The sequence below is a fragment of the Elephas maximus genome, chromosome 10 (assembly GCF_024166365.1).
Source record: "Elephas maximus indicus isolate mEleMax1 chromosome 10, mEleMax1 primary haplotype, whole genome shotgun sequence".
Lineage (NCBI taxonomy): Eukaryota > Metazoa > Chordata > Mammalia > Proboscidea > Elephantidae > Elephas > Elephas maximus.
Genome location: NC_064828.1, coordinates 35,420,386 through 35,440,449, shown reverse-complemented (window position 1 = coordinate 35,440,449; position 20,064 = coordinate 35,420,386). Strand labels below are relative to the sequence as shown.

The window sequence follows — 20,064 nt, the reverse complement described above, 5'->3', positions numbered from 1 at the left end:
CACACAAACACACACACACTCACTCCTCCAACCCAGAGTACAACGGTGTGTGTATCTTCATGGACGTCTTAAAAACCATCACATATTATACTGAACCTTCTGTCTTTGAGAATGATGTCTGGTTTCCTAGACACCTTTTTTAGGGAGACACAGGGAAATGGACACAAGTGCTTAAGGACGTACAATCTCACATCCTGGTCATGCAGCTCCCTGAAGAGTGGGGAGCCCCCTGCGCGCACAGTGGGGAGATGTGCATCTTCCTGGTGCCCACAATGTATGCTTTTCCCTCCCCACCAGATTCGGCCCATATGCGCACATCCTTGTGGGAGGGGCCACGCCACCCACAGATCTTAAGGAAACAAGAAATTATTCATTCCCTATTGAGGCCAAGGGAAGTGAGCAATTGCCTGGGGCGCTGCAAACCACACGTGAAGACATTTGGGCACATGGAGATCTGGGATGAGTTCGAAAGAGCTTTCACCAGGACGATCACCCTCCAGCCTCTTCGCTGCTCATACTCCCATGTGTGTCAGAGCAGAACTGTGCTCCATAGGGTTTTTAGTGGCTGATTGTTCAGCAGTAGGTCACCAGACCTTTCTCTCAAGGTGCCTCTGGGTGAACTCGGACCTCCAACCTTTTGGTTAGCAGCTGACTATGTTAACTGTTTGTACCACCCAGGGATTCCCACATTAAGGTAGCAGCCATTTATTGAGCATCTCCTGGGTGTCAGGCACTGTGCCACCTGCTGGGGCTACAAAGGTGATTAAGACACCGTGCCCATCCCTGGGGGAGGCTGACTTGTATATAGGATAGACACAGACAGAGGTGATAGGCCAAGACACAAATGTGATTTAGTGTGACAGGCACAGTTATGGGCCTGTTTAGGATGCAGTGGGAGCACAATGAGGGTTTAAATCAGATGAGCAGGAGGAGGGCATCAGGAAGGGCTTCACGGAGGAGGGGTCCCTTGATCAGAATCTTGAGTGCCAAGGTAGTATTTGCTAGTACACCAAGGAGAAACAAATCGTTTGTTGATCTCACACCATGGGTGGTACTTCTGCTCACCTACAGGCCACTCTACTGTTGAGGGTGTTGATGATGCCCCCAGGATGACTCAACACCACTTAATTCTACCATTAGTGAGCATGTGCAAACACACACACACACACACACCCCACACTGCTCTCCAGTCTCCTCCCATGCACTGGGGCCTTCTAACTCCACCACATTCCCCCAAGCTGGGCTCACAGCAGAGTTGGCTTCTGTCATTTCCATCCCCCTCCAGCCAACTTAGCCCTGACCCTGCATATACCATCCACCCTGGCTTGGGGACTTGTGAGTCCCTTCCCATCTGGCAGTTCTCTGGGGCTCTGTGAAAGCCCCTTCCCCTCTTCTCCTCTCAGACCACCAGCCTCATCCCTGTGGGGCCTTCCTCCATTTTCCCTGACTATGGCCAACCTCTGGGGGCTTGTCGGAAGAGGAGCAGATGGTGAGGGGTAGGGGCAGCAAGTGGGGAAGGCAGTAGAGACTCGAGGCAGGTAGTGATTTTGCTTTTTATTCTGTACAAGTGGGGAGAGAGCCTCCTGGGGCTACAATGACAGAGATCCGCCTTCCGGAGGAGAACGCAGGCCCCCCAAGCTCTCTGCAGAGCAAGGCAGTGAGCACCCCTCTCTCCAGGTTGCTCCCTCCCTTTCTGTCCCCCACCTCCTGCTCCCTGGAGCCTCACCCCGCCCCTGTGGGGCTAGGGGGCTGGCAGAGAAGCCTGGGGATGCAGGGTGAATGGGGGTCTGAGTCCTTGTGAGGCACATGTCGAGAGTTGGGCTGGGGAGGGTGTTGCGGTGGCCGTCAGTCTGTTCCTGGCTCACTGGTTCCTGCTGGGGACAAATTCAGGAGCGCTGTTTCCTAGGCAGGGAAAGCCAGCCGTGGTGGTGGTGTGGGCATGCTGGATAGATGCGTGGGCAGGGGACCCCGCCTCTCACCCTCCCCACTGCCACCTGTGGGGTCAGGGGGCAGTCTCCTATCAGGCTCCAGCTTGTCACAGGACTGTGCCCGCCGTGTCCTCTTGGGCTTCAGTGGTGCGGTCCGGCGGCTTGGCTCAGAGGGCCCTGAAATGACAGTTGAGGCAGGCCTGGCACATGAGCACCCACACATGGGGGATATCGATTGTTCCTTGCCCAGAAGGGGAGCCCAGGCCCACAGCAAGGTGGCAGAGGTGCCCTGAAACCCCCTCTCCTCATTAGCCAGGGTGGCAGACCTTGGGCCTCCAGCTCCTCTTGGTCTTGCTGCGAGCCCAGCCTCAGCCGGGGTTTGTTCACTCCTGGGGCTGTACTCCCAGCCTCGGCCTCCTCTCTGCCCCCTGGCTCCTGAGGGGGCCGGTGGCCCCTGGGCACAGCCACTGGCTTGGGTGGCCGTGGAGCTAAAGGGGGCTCCTGCAGCTAGCAGAGGAAGGAAGATGCTGGATGAGTTAGTCCATTGGCCTTGTGATGTTGCCTTCCCCACCCACCTCGCCGGCCCTCACCTTGCCATTCCTAGCTGGCACTGTCCTCTCTGGGAATAGGGCCCCCTCCTTCTCCTCCTCCCCATTTCGGGAGGCTGGGCTGGGGCTCTGGCAGCTGTGGTTGGGAGCACTTTCCTCAGCTGGTGGTGGGGAGAGAGGAGAAGCTGTAGGAAAAGGCATTCTTGCATAGCTCCTTCTCCCCAGGAAGCTCTGGATGCCAAGAATTTCCCCCTCCAAGCCCACTTGCTCCCACATCTCTGCCCTCAATGCCCCTTCCTGCTCCCACATTTTCTTAGCCCTTGGTTTCCAGGGTTGTCCTGAGCCTATCACTTCTGGAGGGGGCTCTGGCCTGGCTGCCCCTCTTGCAGAGCAGGACCCTAAGCCTTTCCCTGCTGGGGTAGAGCCAGGGCCCAGGGCCTGCTGGGTCCACAGGCATGGCTGCCCATTCAGGGCCGCAGTGCCTGGGCCCTGCCAAGGCTGCAGCCTGGCATTCCCAGCACTCTGTCTGCCCGTCTGAAGGAGACGGGAGAGCCTCAAGGAGAGATGCCCTGGCACCCTACCCTCCCACCTCCATGGCTTTATGCAACGTGAGCCTGGGTGTGTGATACCTGGAGTGTGTTGTCTATGTGTGTATCTGTGAGCTGTGTGAAAGAGTGGCCTGGAGGGTGCTGACAGAAGGGGCGTGTGTGTATAAGGTCTGACTACTGGGGTCTCCTAAACGAAGGATGGAGCCCCACTCTGCATGGCTCAGTATGCTCTGAGTCGGATGGGAAAATCTGCAAAGATGCTTAGAGTGCTGGGTTGGCTTTATAGATGGGGCAGCAGCACTGGCATTGCCAAGCCTCTCAGGCCCAGCCTAGCTCTGCATCACGAGGAAGGGAGGAGCAGGGCAGCATGGGGCAGGATAATACAATGGGGAGCATGCGCACAGGCCCAAGCCAGACCTGCCTGCTCATCTCTTAGCTATTTCCAGGTCTGATGCCCTGGCCTGGATAGGTTGGGATGGGGCAGGTGAGTAGGCATCTACGTCTACAGGGAGATTTTGTCTATGTCAATAGTATTGGAGGGTCATATTCCAGGTTTGCGGGAACTTAAGTTGGCCAACTTTTCTTTAGTTTCCCCCTAAGCTGCTCTGATCCCAGAAGAAGAGAAGCGTCATGCCTGAAATAACCTCCCTCCCCTTTACTCCTCCAGAGTCATGAAGCCAGAAGTTAAGCGACTTGTTTAAGGTCAACACAGCTTGTAGGTGGCTGAACTGGGACTAATACTCAGGATTTCTGACTTCTAAGCCAGGGCTCTTGCTCATGGGTGCCCTTCTCGGTAGCACGTTTCTGAGCGATCTGAGGATGGGCTGGTGAATTGTCCCAGGAGGAGGCTGGAAAATTTGAGGTTGGCCTGGTGTAGCTGGCAACTGCTAGCTTCTAGGCTTGGCCACTCTCTTTCCAGCTAAGGTGCAGAGAGTGGTCTTCTTTCTAGAGGGTGCTACTCCACTGACAGTGACCAGAGGTGGCACACTCTCTAGAAGATTCACCTGAATCATCCATAAAGCATTATGGCAAGGCTAGGGGGAGGGGGCCGCTTTTGTTCTGTAGAACCTTTCTTTGGCTTGGGTTGTTTTATCTTTTTTAGAGGTAGCTTTGTAAATATTCTTAAACATTTTCATTGTGTTGACTTCTCACTGCCCCACCTTGGCTGTAAATTCCCCAACGCAGGGGCCGTGGCTTCTGTTTCTTTGGACACACCCTGGGCCTTCAGTGCTGCTGCCTGAGAAGAGGCTTTCCATACCTATATGCCATGTGGCCTCTGCTCGGCGCATGGCGCTGAAGCTTGGCTTGGTACTTTGGGGTGGTGGTGGGGGCTTCCAGGCTCCAGGCCCTGTAAGTGGAAGTGGGGAATGGGAAAGAGGGAAGAGCAAATCAGGAGGGGCCCCTGAAAGAGGCGTCAAAGGAAGGGGGTGAGGGCAACCATTCACACCTGCATCATCTGAAGAGCGTCGTTTCTGCCAAGCGCTGTCCTCCAGGTCTGGGCCTGTGCCCTGAAAAGAAAGCTGAGTCAGGTCATAAGGAAAGTCCCCTCCCTGAGGACAGTCCCTGCAGGTAACAAGGGGCTTCTTCTCTAGCATCTCATGTCATTAGTCACTAGACCCACAGACTGTAATTCCCAAAGAGGGGTACAAGAACTGGTCTAAGTTGGTTCACAGATGAAAACACTGTTATCTTAAAAGGTACGTGTTCATTTTATGTGTAGTAGATAAAACATAACTAGTACAAAAATCCTGAAGTTTTAAAGAAAACAATGCTTAGATCCAGACTAAAAAAAAAAAGTTAGTTGATTTAAATAAAAACATTATGTAAAAATAATACAGATGGTATGTGGAAAAGATAAAAATCAAGTCACCAAAGTTTGGGAAACAGTAGCTCTAAAGGTATTTTTATGGCCCCATTCATAACAGGGAAACCATGGTGGCGTAGTGGTTAAGTGCTACGGCTGCAAACCAAAGGGTTAGCAGTTTGAATCTGCCAGGCACTCCTTGGAAACTATATGGGGTGGTTCTACTCTGTCCTGTAGGGTTGCTATGAGTCGGAATCGACTTGACGGCACTGGGTTTGGCTTTTGTTTTTGGTTCATAACAAGGAAGTAGAGGCTCCAAGAGGTTGTGACTCATCCAGGATTCCCTGGCACCTGTGTGGTAGGGGCAGGGCGACAGGTAACACCTTCTAACGCCAAAGCATCTGCTCTCTCCACTGAACCAGCACGGATGGGGGAGTGGGAGGGATGGGTGGTAGACAGGGACCCTGCAGGATCCTCAGTTCCCTGCCCCAGGCTCCCCTCACCTCTCGCTGCCCATCGAAGCTCCAACCTTTGGCTCTTCCCAATCCAGGAAGGGCAACTCCGTGTACCCGAGTGGACTGTTGCAATGCCCCAAGGGCCGGTCCCCCCTCCCCTGGCTCTGACACCTCGGTGCCCTGGAACAAGGTCTCATGTTTGCATGCACAGTTCCAGATGGACAAAGAGCTCCACCGGTAGCAGGAGGCCCCGCCCCGCCCTAGGCCCCCAGTCGGGGAAGTCCCACCCGAACCATCCGTTTTAAGAGCCCCTCCAATCGCCCTCATTTGCATATAGCACTCCCAGCATGCTCTGGGCCTCCACCTCTTCTTCCATTCTCAGGGACAGGGGAATTGAAATGACCAAAGTTCCCTAGAAACGCTAGGATTCTTTCGTTCATTGCCTTGGGTGGGGGTGGGGAGGTGGGCTACGCGTCGGGGCAGGAGAGGAGGAAGACAGACGCAGCACCCCCTGCCTTACTTACCATCTTCCTGCGGAAAGAAGGTACCCGGCCCCCTCCAAATCCAGGGAGGAGGCCGCTCTCCTCCTCTGGGCTCCAGCAGGGGGAGGAGTTATTGCCGAGGCTGGGGGGGTCTGGGCTGCGGGGGCTCTCCTGAGTGGGGGGTGGGGGCGGGGGTGGAGGGAGGAGGAGCCCGGTGGTGGGGGACCCCGGCCCTCTCTCCCCCTTGAAGCTCCGGGGTCGCCGGAAGTGAAACAGGCCTCGGCGCCTCTTCTTTTGTAGTGGAGGCAGTGGCGGCTCTGAGAGACCTGGCCGCACGGTCCTTAAAGTCCGGGGGTAGCTGGGCAGAGTCAGGAGCGAGTTAGTGACAAATGCCATGCAGAAGTCACTCAGGGTCCGGACTGGTGGTGGTGTTGGCATTAGTCCAGTCCGGGTTTAGTACACTTCCAGTTCTCCTATTCTCTTCTGCAGGGTTGTAACCCTTTTCCATTCAGTTTTCTGGGGAGAGTGTCCTCAGCTTCCCTGTCATAATCCTCCAGAAGCTTCTTTCCCTCAAATTGATTTTTTTCTCTCAGTCACCATCCCCCCACATCTCATCTCATCTCAGCTTCTCCAAGTGACACAGTTCCTTTGAACAGGTGCTGAGGGAAGGGGGTCTGTCTCCGGCAGTCACAGAGACAAGACATGCCCTTCAGGCCTCTTCCCATTAACCATCATCCCTTCCCAGGGCTTGTTACCAGACACCTCCCACCCCACTCTGTCTCCACCATCCTACGGTGCTGGTTCATTCTGACCCTACCCTTTCCACCTGTCGTGGGGAGACTCAGAGGCCATGGCAACTAAGAACTAGGTGGGGAAGGAAGGAGGAAATTGTGGGGGAAATGTCCCAGAGAGACTGGCTTTGGGAAACTGCCAGTGGATAGGACACAAGCAGCCCTTGCAATGCCCCAGGGCTGGCTGAAAATGTGAGTGTCTAGGCATCACACCTGGAACTTTCATCCATGACCCTTCGACTGAAGAAGTCCTCTAGTCCCTCATCCAGGCGTGTGGCCATCCCATTCTCCTGACGAGTCCCGGGCACTGGTACCTGCTGGGAGCAAAGTCCTGTTGGGTATCTTATCCGGTCAGGAAGTCCTGTTCCCACGCCACTCAGGGCCTTCCCCTTTGGACATGGACTTTGCCTCTTCTTGGCCTCATGGACACTTAGACTTCAGTTCACCTGGGCATCCTCGATTTGGTGACTTGGCTCTGCCCTTCACCAAAATGAGAACCATCACTGTCTGGCAGATAGCAATCTCCTATCTCTAACAAGTTCTAGCTCCCATCCAAACTGGATAATCTCTCCTCTTTTTGGTGGCCTGCCAGGGCCCCTGCCAGTTCCCCAAGGTGTGTCTCTGGCATTTGTGTCCTGAAGCTAGAACACTTAGCTCTGGCATTGCTAAGTGAAAGCATTCCTCTTGTGAGGGCTTAGAGACTCACACTGGGCCGGCCAGGTCCTGGAGGGGTAGTCCTGGGGGGCCGGGGTCTCCCTTGTGTTTGATGCCTTAGTTTATAGCCGTGAGTGGGCAGGTCGGATAGACCTTCCCAGGAGCCACTAGCTGTAGGCTGGCTGTCCCCGAGGCCTGAGAACCAGCCAGGGGGGATCCCCAGGCTCCCCAGCTGGCCTTCCATGTCCTGAGGGCTCCCACCTGTGGGGAGAGCAGCATTAGAGGGACTAGCAGAAGGGACAGGGAGAAAGCACGATGGAGGGACAGAGAAAACAGAAGAGCAGGGCTTAAGAAAGGTGTGGGAATCTGGAGGACATTAGAATTGAGGCTGGGGGACTCACTAATGAAGGCAGATACCGGGCGGATCTTGCGGCAGCGTTTCTGCTTTTTGATGGCCATGGTGTCCTGCAGAAACAGAAGCGAGTGGTGGGGTCAGATCACAAGTCCCAGGACCCTCACCTGGAGCCTCACTCCTGATAAAGGCTCGTTTTTGGAGTTCATCCTGCCTCCCCCTCCTCAGGTGGTTGAGGTATTGAGAAGAGGCAAGAAGCTGAGCTGGGTTGGGGATGGGGATGAGACCAGGCCCAGGAGGGTAGAGAGTAGAGTCCAGAGAAGTAGAAGGGGGACAGTCTGCTACAGGGTCAGGGGTAGGGCCCAGGTTAAGGAGAGGAGCGGGGTTATGGGGGACTCACGATATTGGTCCCAAGTTCATCATCTGTGGTCTCCTCATGGTCATGGCTTTGGCCTCGGCCCCGAGAGGACAGATCCTGCCCTTGGCCTGCCCCCCCTGGTGGATCTGAGAGTGTCCTTAGCTGGGCTAAGTGGCGGGCCTGGGGAAGAAAGAACAGGTATGAACAGGATCGCAAGGAAGCTGTACCTCCAGGGCCTTGAGGGGGAAAGGTGGTCAGGGTGATGGGATGATGTGGGGCAAGGGGCATGCCCAAGCATGGCCGGGGCTCCGAAGCCTCACCAGACTCTTGTGGGAGTGGTATAGCTCCTGCAGGATCTCGTCCACTATGGAGTTGGTCAAGTAGGTGACGACTGAGAGCTTCACTTCACTGTAGGCATAGGTGGAGCAGCTTAGTCACCCCATCCCCAGGCCTCTGGGCCTTAGCCCCACACCTCCTAGATGTCCCAGAGTGATCTGGATGTCCAGCTGATCTGGATGTCCATGGAGCACATGGTTACTGTAGGGGTGGGTGTCTTAGGTCCATAACACTCACGTTTGCATAAACATACACCCAGTCCCAACTACTAATTCCACTAGACTAGATGTGTGTATATGGGGAGGGTGGGCAAAGAGGACTTGAAGAAGGAGGAGGAAGGGTTTCCCAGTTAGATACTTGGAGCTCCAAGGGAACTAAAAACCAAAAACCAAACCTGTTGCCATTGATCCTGACCCATAGTGACCCCATAGGACAGAGTAGAACTGTACCATAGGGTTTCCAAAGAACGGTGGTAGATTCAAACTGCTGACCTTTTGGTTAGCAGCTGTATCACTTAACCACTGTGCCACAGGTAAATTGGGGTACCGAGTAAACCCTCCTGGTTGCTGCTGTAAGAGTAGAAGCCAGGACTTCTTGAGTCTGGTTGTTTCATGGATGTGTGTAATAATTTTCCTTTGCTTTGATGAGTGGTGCCACCCACACCCAGAGGGAAAGAACTCTATGGGGCAATGAAAACTGGGGGGAAGGGAGAGCATAGGTCACACACCCCACTTCACATCACTGTTCTTTGCCCACACCTCAGAGGAAGCTATGCTTTGTTTCTAAAAGGTGATCCCTGGTGTATATGTGTGGGTATGTGTGTACACCTGTGTGTGCGCCATCTTGGCTCCTCAGTTCACACTCAGCACTTAGAATTCTAGGACAAAAACCAGTCAGGCCCTAAATAGCAAGGCTGCATTTGGTTAAAGATTTATCCCTTGTAATGGAGATTGTGCCATCATTCATTATTCATTGCTGATAGCTCAAGGGCCCCAAGTCCCTAAGTGCTCTGTGCCAAATCCAGCCCTGCCTCCAGCCCTGCCCAACGCCTCTCACTCCAGCTTGTTCTGAATGTCTTGCCCCGCCTGTTCCAGCAGTGCCCCTCGGATGAAGTTCCGAGGCACAGTGACACGCTCGGCGACATTGCTCAGCATCTTGTTGTGCCCCTCGGCTACACGCATGGCCACGGGGCATAACTCCTGCGTTAGACTGACCATGGACTCCAGGATCACCTAGTATGGGGGGAGGGGAGGCAAGAGCCCCAAGGGGCAGGGTCAGGGCTGGCACCCTGGTGGCAGACTTTTGCATGTCTATCCCAGTCCCTATGTAGTCAGACTGAGGGACCTGCCCCCTAAGGCCGCAGGCTGGTTAGCGGCAGAGCCTTGGACACTAGGCTCCCCCACTTTCTGGTCAGCGTTCCTTCCACCCTAGGCAGAGGGAGAGTCGCCCAAGGATCAGAGTCTAGAGGGAAGAAGTCAGCATTCAGGGGCCCAGGTTGAAGCTAGTGGAAAAAAATCTAAGCCTGATTTTGTAGCAGTGACTTGTGTGGGTGGTCTCAACTCCGTGCGTTTCCTTCTTGCCCTCCGGTAATTTCCTGCTGACCAGACCCCTTCGCCTAGGGCCTGGGTCTCCACTGGGCTTCCCACCCTGGCCTCCTCCCTCCTCCAGGACTTGCCTGCAGCTCCTTATCCACTGCCTTGGACACCTCACTGGCTACTGACTCCAGCCTCTGTCGCACAGGCCCATCATTGGCCAGCACATGGCCCAGCTCATAGAGGCTGGGAAACAGCTGAGGAAGAAAGGGGTTACAGTCAGAAAGGCAGAATCAGGCCTTACTAGGTCCCTGGGGGCCCTGGGCTAGGAGCACAGATGGACAGGGCAGAGCTTGCACACTCCTGGGCTAGCCTGGCTGGCCGCCTCCGGTTCTGCTGGCTGTCAGGGAAGGGTCGGGCAGCGGAGCGCTCACCGCCCGGGAGTTCTTGGCGTCCTTGATGAGGTCCCGAGCGTAGAGCAGCTCATCTTGCACGGGCTCCAGGGGGCACAGCCTCAGGGCCCGCACCTCCTCCTGCACACGTCCGCATAGCCGCTGCAGCATCTGGAGCACAGCCGACAGGAGTGTCAGGGGGCGGCCGGCTACCCCCATCTTTCCAGGTGGGTGCCAGGTGCCCCGTTTCTAGGCAGTGGTACTGGTGCTGTCACTGACAGTGGTGGAGATGCTGTCCCAGGATGGCCTGTTCTCTCAGTCCTCCTTGGGGTGCAGACAAATACCAGCGGCGCTCCCCACAGTCCTGCGTGCCCTGTCTGTTGATCTCCTGTTGTTTGCCCTTGTTCGTGCATGTCTGGGGCCCATATTCTGAATGGCCTGTCATTTTGCTCTCCCACACGCTATGCTCAGTCCAGCTGTGGGCACCGCGCCTCTTTCATTCCCCCTCGCCGTGTGCTCTATCGCATAACGCCTGTGCCCATGCCCGTGTGTCCCAGAGGGAAACGTTTACTTGCTCGGCGCTGCTGGTCACCAGGCCCTGCTGCAGCCTGAAGGCCTGCTCCTGGGGGCACGTCTGCGAGTGGTTGTTCCTCACCAGGCACCACTGAATCTGTAGATGGTGGGGGTGGGCAGGGTGAGGGCCTGGGGGCGCGGGCTGGCCCCTGGCCCTTGCTGTCCCACCCTGCCTAGGTCACCACCTTTTGCCAGACATCCTCGGTTCGCTCAGGGGCGCTGCGGTAGGCTTGGGAGATGTCACTCACAGGGAAGGACATGAAGCGCAGCGTGTGGTTGCTGTGGGACATAGTGGCACAACTGGGTGGGCGAACGGGTGACAGGGGAAGGCCACCTCTCCCCAAAGATCCACCACCCTTTGCTGACATTTTCTTTTCTCCCTTTCCAACCTCCTATCTGGGCTCTCAATCTTCTACTTTCTGTCCCCCCTCCATTTTCCACGGCCATCCCTAATGGTTCTGTGCAAACAGGTCAAGCAGGCTGGGGTAGGACTGGGGTAGTTCAGGCCTGGACATGGTCCAGGCACAGGAAGGCTGGCGGCTTAGGGCAGGGCAGGGCCCTGGTCCACTCACCTCTCCAGCGCCCTTGCAATGTCCAGGAAGCCCAGGGCAGAGGTATTGTTCCGATCCCATAGGATAGTTCTGGGAGAAGGGTGAGCACAAGCTTGTCACCCCTCTTTCTAGGTCCCTCCTGGGGACAGGGATACAACCCTCTCTGCAGCCCTCCCTTCTTTCCTGGGAAATGAGGCTGACTCAGAGATGGTTTTGGGGCTGGTGTCTCCTGGAAGCTCAGGTACAGAGCAAGGAGGCTTGGCAAGCGGGGAGGGTGTGTTTTGGGGGGCTGGGCTCTGGGCCATGGGGTCCAGGTGTGGGCCTCACCTGAGGGAGGAGTTTATCTGCAGGGCCTTAGACAGCATCTTGGCCCCAATGTCCTCCATGCCATTGCCGCTCAGATCCACCTTAGCCAGGCAGGTATTGCTGCCCAGGGCATTGATGAGGATGCTGGTGCGAAGCTTTAGCCGGGAGTCCGCCACTGACAGTGACTGCAGGGACTGTGTGGGCAAGTGGCGGGGGTTGGGCCTAGTCCCTGCAGCCCCCTGCCACTGTGGGTCGATGCCCAGCCCCAGTCACTTACACAGTCCTCTTCCTGGATCAGCTGCACCAGCTTGTGGAGGATCTCCTCCAGGGTCCTGCCGGGAGGTGGGGCTCAGAGTAGAAGGGGAGGGGTAGGGGCCATGCTATTGGAGGGGAGAGGTGGCTTGAGCCAGGGAGGAGGCCAGAGGTCATACAGTCAGCCAGGAGGATGGATGGATGATGGGCAAGGGTCTGTGGGTATGGGGAGGGATCTCACTTGGCCTTGACATTGAAGTTCTTGCCCAGGAACAGGTGCTTGAGGGACTTGTTCTTGCCAAGTGCAGGTACCAGTGTCAGCAGGTCCGAGTCAAACCCTGGCCAGTAGATGGGAGAGGCCTGACCTTGAGGCCTGAGGCTCACTGGACTCCCCTCAGGGCTTCTCCCTCATGCTCCAGGCCCTGCCCCGACCTGGTTCTCAGAGAAGGGAGACACCCCCTCTCACCATTGTCTGACAGGTCCAGGCTGCCCACGCAAGTGACAGCCCCCAGCTGCTCCTGCAAGGCCTGGGCTCCTGCTGAGCGGAGCTGCAAGGACAAGTTGGGGCGGGAGAGGTAGGGGTTGGGGTGGAGACAGAGCAGCTTTAATGCTTACACCAGGCTCAAGGTTACATCAGGTCACTGGGAGGGCAAAATCATAGAGACCCTGTCTTGACACTAGATCCTCCTCTAGGGCTCTCTCCCCTTCAGTCAGAAAAATCCCAAGGTGGCCACTCCTGAAACAGCTCGCTCCTGCCCCCTGGTGGGAAAGCTTGGTATCTTTCACCCCAAAGCTTCAAGTGGGGAAGGTACTGGGGCTCAAGATGAATAATGGCCTCTGGAAAGAGGAACCTAGACCACAGACTGAGGGGGGAAACAGAGGCATGGTTAGGTCTGGGGGGCGGGCAGAGAAGGGTATCACAGAGGCAAGATGGAGTCGGGGTTTGACTTAAGGCAAAGAAATGAACAAGGGAGTGATGGGTGGGAGGCAGGTGGTGGGATTAGGGGGACCGAGGGCTCACCTCACAGCTGCTGAGGTCCAGGTGCAGATCACTGAGGTGACTGTTGAGGGAGAGGCCCTGGAGCAGTGCCCTGTGGGAGGAAGATCAGTAGGCCTGCTTTTACCCACTACCCCCTCCTGTGGTTCCCTTGGACCCTCCCCCAACCCTGCACCCACCCGACCTGAGGGCCTCCAGGGGCAGACGTGTGGCAGACAGGTTGACGTGGCTCAGTGTGTAGGCACTGCTGAAGAACTGCTTAAAGGCTGGTGGGGCCTCCCGGCCCTTCCTGCGGAGACCCCTGGGGTCAGCAAGGGAGGGGAACACCATGGCTTACTGAGTCCCTCCCTGCATCCCTGCCTGCTCCCACCTGTGGGAGCAGCTGTTGCGCGCCAGGTTGAGGTAGGTAAGGTGGGAGCAGCAGCCATGGAGCAGGGCGCCCAGAAGCTGTGGGGAGAGACATGGTGGGTCTTAAGGGCTGGGAGCAGTGTTGGGAGGGTACGCCAAGGACTCCCTTCCTCCCTTTCCGTCAAAGTCCTGGCTCTTCACTCTCTGAGGTCAGCCTGTGTTTGCCGTTGTTAGCTGCCATTGAGTTGGCCTCCCACTCATGGTGACCCCATACACAACAGAATGAAACACTGGCCAGTCCTGTGTCATCCCCATGACCAGTTGTGGATTGGACTGTTGTGATCCATAGGGTTTTCATTGGCTGATTTTTGGAAGTAGATTGCCATGTCTTTCTTCCTATTCTTAGTCAGGAAGCTCTGCTGAAACCTATACTGTGATGCTGAAACCAGCATCATAGCAGCACGTAAGTTTCCAGTGACAGATGCATGATATTGACTGAGAATCCAACCTGGGTCTCCTGCAGGGAAGGTGAGAATTCTACCACTAGCCACCACTGCCCCGTACTTAGCCTGTTAGAGCCTCAGTTTTTCCCTTTGTGGAAGGTGGGTCTGCCTACTCCTTGCTTGGCTTCCAGGGGTGGTGGTGGTAGTGGTAGTTGTTAGTCGCTGTTGAGTTGATTCCAACTCATGGTGACCCCATGTGTGCAGAGTAGAACTGCTCTATAGGATTTTCAAGGCTGTGATCTTTCAGAAGCAGTTCACCAGGCCTGTCTTCCAAGGCTCCTCTGGGTGGCTAGTAGGTTCGAGCACTTAATTGTTTGTGTGGTGGTGGAGAGGCTCAAATACAGTGGATATATAAAGCTAGGGCCATCATCAGCTTATAAGGTGACTTTGTTCAAGATAGGAAAAACTTCCTTTCCTCCTGGAGGATGTAGCTGGCACCCAGGCACACAGCATGGTGAATGGAGTAGGGGCTGTCTTTCAGGCACAGCTGGCAAAACCTTGGGCGGTGGCCTGCATAAAGGGCTGTACAGGTGAGCTACAGCCATTGCTTTTATAATTCACCTGAGCCTGAAGTCATCCCACCAGCTCTGCCCTACTTGGTCTCCTGTTAACTAGCATTTTCCTCCCATTTACCATCTCTGGACTCAGGAAGGGGGTGAGGCAGAAGCCCTCCCTGGGCTCTCAAGTCTCCTCAGACTTGTCCCTCCTCCCCCAACTCCTTACCAAGTCGATGGCACAGTCAGTCCCCGACAGGTCCAGGTGCACCAAGGCATTGGGCTGGGCTAGGAAACTGTAGAGGGCCTTGGGAAGGAAGGACAGAGGGGATGCTGGGAGAAGGGATGATGGAGTCCCTTCACCCCCAGGGGCCACAGAGCGGAAGCCTCCCAGACCCTGAAGCCTGAGCGTGCTTCTGCAGGGGCTTGAGGCCACATTCCATGGACTCACATTGGCCTCATCCGTGGCGAGCAGCCCAGGGTTCTTGCTCAGGTCCAGGTATCGTAGCGAGCTGGCAAAGGCTGGGTTGGCCCCAAAGGTCTGGCCCAGTGCCTGGAGCCCTGAGCACAGTGGGCACTGGGCTGGGTTGGTCCCCATCCTCACCTCCCCCAACAACTCTTCACTACTCCTGAAATGTAGCCCCCTTTCCCTCCTTGATCCCTGGGATGGTGTGTGAGTGTGGGAGTATATCTAGGGGATTCAACACCCCAGGCACCTTTGGGGAGGGTTTGGGGTCAGAGGTCAGGGGTCTCGGTGTGAGTACCTCGAGGGGAAATGGCAGTCTTGGCCAGGCACAGTTTGGTGAGGCCAGTGGGGAAGCAGAGGAGCTGCTGGCTCAGACTGAGGAAACCTGAGTGGAGAGAGAAACCGGCAGTGTGAGACGCTGGGCAGTGGACACAGGTGGTGCAGAGTCAGACTGGGGGCTTGAATAGGGTACAGGCCTGGGGTCAAGGGTAGAAGCACTGGGGTGGGGGCTGGAATCAGGCTAGAGAGCCCCTGTTCAGACCCAGGTTGGGCTTTGGGTGAGGATGGGGGTCTGCATTATGGTGGGGGTAGAATTCAGGGGTGGGACTCACCCTTGTCCTCGATGGGGTTGTGGGACAGAGTGAGGGCATGCAGCACACAGCTCCCGTTCTCCCCAAACACCCCGGCCAGCTTCTGGACAAAGTCCCTTTAGGGAAGGGTAGGAAGGATTTGGCCTGAGCTGGGCCCCATGTTCCAGCCCTCCCCTCCTCCTCCACCTCCTGCCTGCCTGGAGCTGCACTGGTCAGAGGTGGGGAGCAGCTAGGGTCCTGCCAGGGAGCTTGTCACCACTCAGGAGTACCTGGGAAGCTGTGCTGACACAAAGTCCAGCTTCAAGTCTTCAAGATGGGAGTAGCCCACCCTGCTAGGTAGCTGATAGAAAAAGGGATGGGGCAGGGGACAGGGTGCATACTGGGACAAGGCTGTGGAGCTGGGGTCAGGAGGCTTATTTTTTAGTTCCAGCTTGACCATTGACTTGCTATATGCCCTCTCTGGGCCTCAGTCTCCTCTTCTGTAATGTGAGGAGCTGAATGAGATAGTCCAGAGGCCTATCATGCTGTGAAGTTCTGGAACCCTAAGATTACATAGGGGGGCACCACTGCCCAAGGAGGAGGCTGGCCTCACGTCTTAAGCCCGGCGTTGTCCAGGACCAGCTCTTCGAGGCTCCTGGACTTGCTCAGGGTATGTAGCACCTGTTCTAGCACTTCAGAGCCCTGAGGACAGAGGGGGACCTGCAATGAGGAGCCAGGAAGGGCACTACTCTCTACCCTACCCCCGGCCCCTCCTGGTCCCTACCAGCCGCAGGTCCTTGCAGTATAGTTTGGTGAACCACTGGTTGTAGGCCAGGGCTGCCACCATTAGGGCCAAGTCCCTGTGGAGAGATTGAAGGGGGCAGGCAAGTGGTGAGCAGGTGACTGGGTAGGAGTGAGGTGCGGTGGTTGGGCTGGGACAAGAATGGATGAGTAGGTGGGAACAGGGATTGGGAATGGGGAGGTAGAGCTGGGGAAATGGGTGGGACCAGAAGTGAGACCCTGGAAAGGGCCGGGGTGGGGCCGAGACTGGGAATTTGGGGGTTGAGTCTCTGCCCATCTGCTTACCGGCTCTCCAAGTGGCTGAAATCCAAAAGATTGAACTCCCGGTTATCCTCAGCGTGGTAGATGGTATCCACATCCTTGGAGAGGTGGAGCTGGCTCACACCTGCTCCCCTCCTCCTCCTCTACCCCCTCCCTCAGGGCCCACCTGCCCGCCTGCTGGGCCCCTGGCCAACGCACCCATTGCACCTCCTCACGGCAGTGCAGCCCATTGTAGTCGCACAGGGCGGCGTAGGTCTCGGAGAAGCCACCTGTGAGGGAGGAGATGGGCTCGGTCCATGAAGGGGAAGGAGGTGGGGAATAGGCTGGGGGTTCAAGGAAAGGTCAAGGTCATTTTTTGCCTGTGCTAATGCCTGTGTTCCTGCTACACCATGAACCTCCTGAAAGCTCATGGGGTCCTCAGGGTAGGCACAAAGGGCTCTGGACATGGGCCAGGGTGGTTTAGGTCCAGTTTCCTCATCCACCCCTGCTCACCGCAGACACTGTGAGTAGTAGATGTGGAAGTCTCAGAGTTGGGGGATGTGTCTCGGGGCCCCTCTGGGGTGTCTGCATTTCCACGCCGGATCAGACACCTGGAAGATGGACAAGTCCATCCCAGAAAGGGGTGGAAAGAGGCTCTGTCAATGCTTCCTTTATTATAACTTCTGGATCCCAGGAAAACACAAGTGGGGACATGAGTGCTTTCTTCTTGGTGTCCCAGGAGCCCAGGTCCAGAGGAAGGAGGGAGGAAGGGAGGGAGAAGTCTCCCTGTTGTCTAACCCCTTGAGAGGCTCCTCCTTTGCCACTCACCCAGGGCCAGGGCAGACCTTGGAGAGGGCGGAGCTCACGTGTCTGGTCACCTGGTCCACGCTTTCAGCCGAGGGCAGCCGCATGCTCACCATGCCACGCTCCGTCTCCACCAGGATCTGGGGGCAAGGGAGCGGCAGGGCCTTAGACACGGACTCCTTTGGCTGGCCCACTTGTGGGGCCCCAAGCCCTGGTACTCACCTGGTTCTGGCTGAGCGTGTTGAAGGCGCGGATCTCTAGGACATTGAAGGAGCTCTCCACCTGGGAGGGCACAGGGATGGCTCAGCTCATGCTAAAGGCCTGGGTAGCCAGGCCCAGGAGGAAACATGCTGGGTGCTCCTGCTCCCCAGCCTAACTCACCTTGGCTGGAACCTTAAGGGGGAAGAAGTGGAGGCGCCAGGAGGTCAGGGCCTGCAGAGAGAGGAAAGAATGTCAGCCGCTTGCTGAGCTGCTGCCTGGGCCCTGATCTCCCTGCCTCACTTTAGTCTCCTTAGCTTGTGTGTAACCCTTGCCGGCAGTGGCCCTCTGCCTGAGAGTCCTCCCTTTCTCTCATGCCCTACCTTAGGCTTCTGGACATCAGCCCAGTCCAGTCCTGTATCTTCTCCAGGCTGTGTCTCCTCAGCCCCCTCCCACCTCTGTCTCGCCTGCCTCCCAGGCTCACTGTCCCCACCACCAGCCCAGCTGCCTTCATCCCCCCCACCCCAAGCTCCCTACCCTCACCAGCACTCGGTCCTCAAACTTCTTGGGCTTGATCTCCAGCTTCACGCGGTGCTGTTGGAGCACAGCCCCTTGGCTCAGGTACCTCCGGATGCTGTCTGCAGGGGGGTGGGAGCCTGCTCAGAGCTCCCCCTACCCTAGCCATCCCCTCCCCCGCCTCCCCAGGGCTCTCAGATAGAGGCAGGGGCAGGGCCAGATGGCAGGAGAGAAAGAGAGAGAGACAAAGGGCAGCAGCAGAGATCCTTCCTTCTTCGGTGATTTTTCTCGTATTAGAGAGGGGTGAGGTGTGGAGAATACTCTGGCTCCTGATGTCTCTGAGTCAGGGGATAGTTGCTGAGTGCCACTGTCTGTGGGAGGGTGTGTCTTACACTTCTGAGAGTGTGAAGGATATTTCCAACCCATGCACTACAACAGCCGTAGACATAACAGTGAGTCAGTGTGTGGGGCATGGGGGTGTCCCTTTGACTATATTCTAGGTGGTCTGGGTGTATGTGTTTGCCTTTTACAACCAGCGTGTGTGTGCCATCTGAAGGTGCCAGGAAGTCTGTGTGTGGCATTGGTGGGGATGGAGAAGTGTGAATGAGTTTCCTGTGCTTGCTCTTGTAAAAGGGGCACAGAGCCAGACGCTTCTGTGGTGTGTGTGTGTGTGTGTGTGTGTGAAGGACTGGAGGGAAGGGAGGAGTTAGTGTTTAAATGAGTCCCATACCCATCTGCTGGCAGAACCATCCAGATATCCTATAGTGTGTGGGGGTACGGTTTTTGTAACGCTGTGTGTACACACATCTCGTGATTGTGCTTGTGTGTATGGAGGTGTGGGAAATCACGACGATACAGCATGCCTCTGAGTATCCTTGAGCATCCTGGTGTCTGTGTGGGCTAGCCTGTGCTCCCGCCTCTGGGAGACAGAGATAGTAGGGTTCTGGCAGTGCCTGGAGGGGGGTGGGGGTTGGGCTTTGGTTTGGGCTGAGTCGGAGAACCACGCAAACATGAGAAGACTTGAGGTGAGGTCAGGGGCTAGCGCGAGGGGGCAGGCTGGGACGGGGAACTGTGGGGATGAGCCGCAGACACCCTACTCTTGGTTTTTGCTCCAGTTCAGGGCCTCTTCCCTGACTCCCTTCTTTGCCCCACTAGCCTGGGCGCTGCCGGGCTCCTGGGGGGGGGGGGTGCACTCTCCAGGGTCAGTTCCGGGGCGGGGCCGTGAGGAGGGAGGGTGTGGAGCCAAGCACGGTCAGGACCAGGGGCAGCTCCCACCGCCCTGCGGGGCCGGCCTGGCCTCTCCCGGCGGGAAAGAGGGGAATCTCCAAAGGGGAGACTGGACGCCACGCTGAGGGGTGGTGCCCGGAGCGCTGACGGAGCGCTGAGAGTCAGACCCAGGGAGCGCAAGGGGACTGCACCTGTCACCGAAGAGCGGGACGGGCGGCTGCGGGACAAGGAAGGTCCTGACAGGGTGAGGCGAGAGGGGGAGCAGAGGATGCTCCGGGGCCAGCGATGCCCGAGCTGGGATGCCGGGGCAGGGGCTGCCGTGGAGCCAGGATGCATGGGGGTGGGGAGGACGTGGGAGGCACCGGGGCTGGGGCGTACCGCGGGGAGGATGAACTGGGTCTGGGATGCTCCCGGACGGGGCGTCCCGGAGACCTCGGCAGCCTCGTACCTTGCAGCTCGCGGGTGAGCTCCGCGCTGGGCTTGGCCATGGCGGCCGCTGCTGCTGCTGCTGTTGCTGCAGAAGAGCCGCCGCCGCCGCCGCCGCCGGGGAGCCGCGGCACATGCTAGACCCGGCTTCGGCAGGGCCCGGGCGCGGAGCGCTGCAGCAGCGGCCGAGCCCGCTAGCGTCAGGGACCGCTGCGCGAGCGCTCCTCCCCCAGGCTCGGAGCGCCGGGGCTCCCGCCCCGCCCGGCCAGGTGCCCGACAGAGCATGCGCGCCGCGCCGCCGGGCCGCGAGAGACCCCGCGCGCGCTCGCGCCCACCCCTCCCGCCGGCTCCCGCGTGGACGCCCAGTGCGCGTCGCCTGGCGCCCCGGCCATCTCCGAGCGGGGTCCGCGTCCCGTTTTCGTGTCACCTGCTTCTCAGACACTGTGGGCAGAGCTCGTTTCTTTTGTTTGTGGGCCTGAGTACCCTTCCCCGGGTTATTCTTCCAGTGTCGCTCCCTTTCCTCTGCCTACTTAGGAAACGTCCAGCTCGTCCTCGCTGACCCTGGAAGGAGCTCGGGGCCTAGGGCTATTCCGGGAGAGGACCTGGCCAGATC

General features: G+C 57.3%; 1 protein-coding gene across 1 annotated transcript; it reads right to left on the bottom strand.

The window, feature by feature from the left end:
- Positions 1-1,556: 1,556 nt before the first annotated feature.
- On the bottom strand, positions 1,557-19,574 carry CARMIL3 (capping protein regulator and myosin 1 linker 3). The gene is made up of 40 exons (XM_049897795.1): positions 19,474-19,574; positions 17,826-17,920; positions 17,466-17,516; positions 17,307-17,366; positions 17,109-17,224; positions 16,794-16,891; positions 16,500-16,570; positions 16,326-16,399; positions 16,024-16,099; positions 15,853-15,941; positions 15,282-15,376; positions 14,969-15,055; positions 14,656-14,765; positions 14,434-14,511; positions 13,230-13,306; positions 13,044-13,148; positions 12,884-12,953; positions 12,329-12,410; positions 12,104-12,200; positions 11,888-11,942; positions 11,632-11,804; positions 11,326-11,394; positions 10,939-11,032; positions 10,752-10,850; positions 10,223-10,351; positions 9,932-10,045; positions 9,313-9,488; positions 8,241-8,328; positions 7,963-8,100; positions 7,612-7,675; positions 7,263-7,471; positions 6,770-6,870; positions 5,808-6,123; positions 5,332-5,463; positions 4,472-4,532; positions 4,283-4,372; positions 2,519-2,637; positions 2,255-2,435; positions 1,995-2,105; positions 1,557-1,871 (listed from the first exon to the last, which is right to left on the bottom strand). Exons 1-40 carry the CDS (start codon positions 19,511-19,513, stop codon positions 1,846-1,848), a joined length of 4,116 nt encoding a protein of 1,371 aa, XP_049753752.1. The 5' UTR covers positions 19,514-19,574; the 3' UTR covers positions 1,557-1,845.
- Positions 19,575-20,064: the final 490 nt, after the last annotated feature.

Excerpts from the sequence above, each read along its gene's own strand:
- CARMIL3 (XM_049897795.1), bottom strand. The coding sequence starts at position 19,513 with ATGGCCAAGCCCAGCGCGGAGCTCACCCGCGAGCTGCAAG. Across the intron at positions 16,100-16,325 it reads TTCAGCCACTTGGAGAGCCG|GGACTTGGCCCTAATGGTGG; the intron begins GTAAGCAGATGG and ends ATCTCTCCACAG. Across the intron at positions 4,373-4,471 it reads ACGCTCTTCAGATGATGCAG|GGCCTGGAGCCTGGAAGCCC; the intron begins GTGTGAATGGTT and ends TTCCACTTACAG.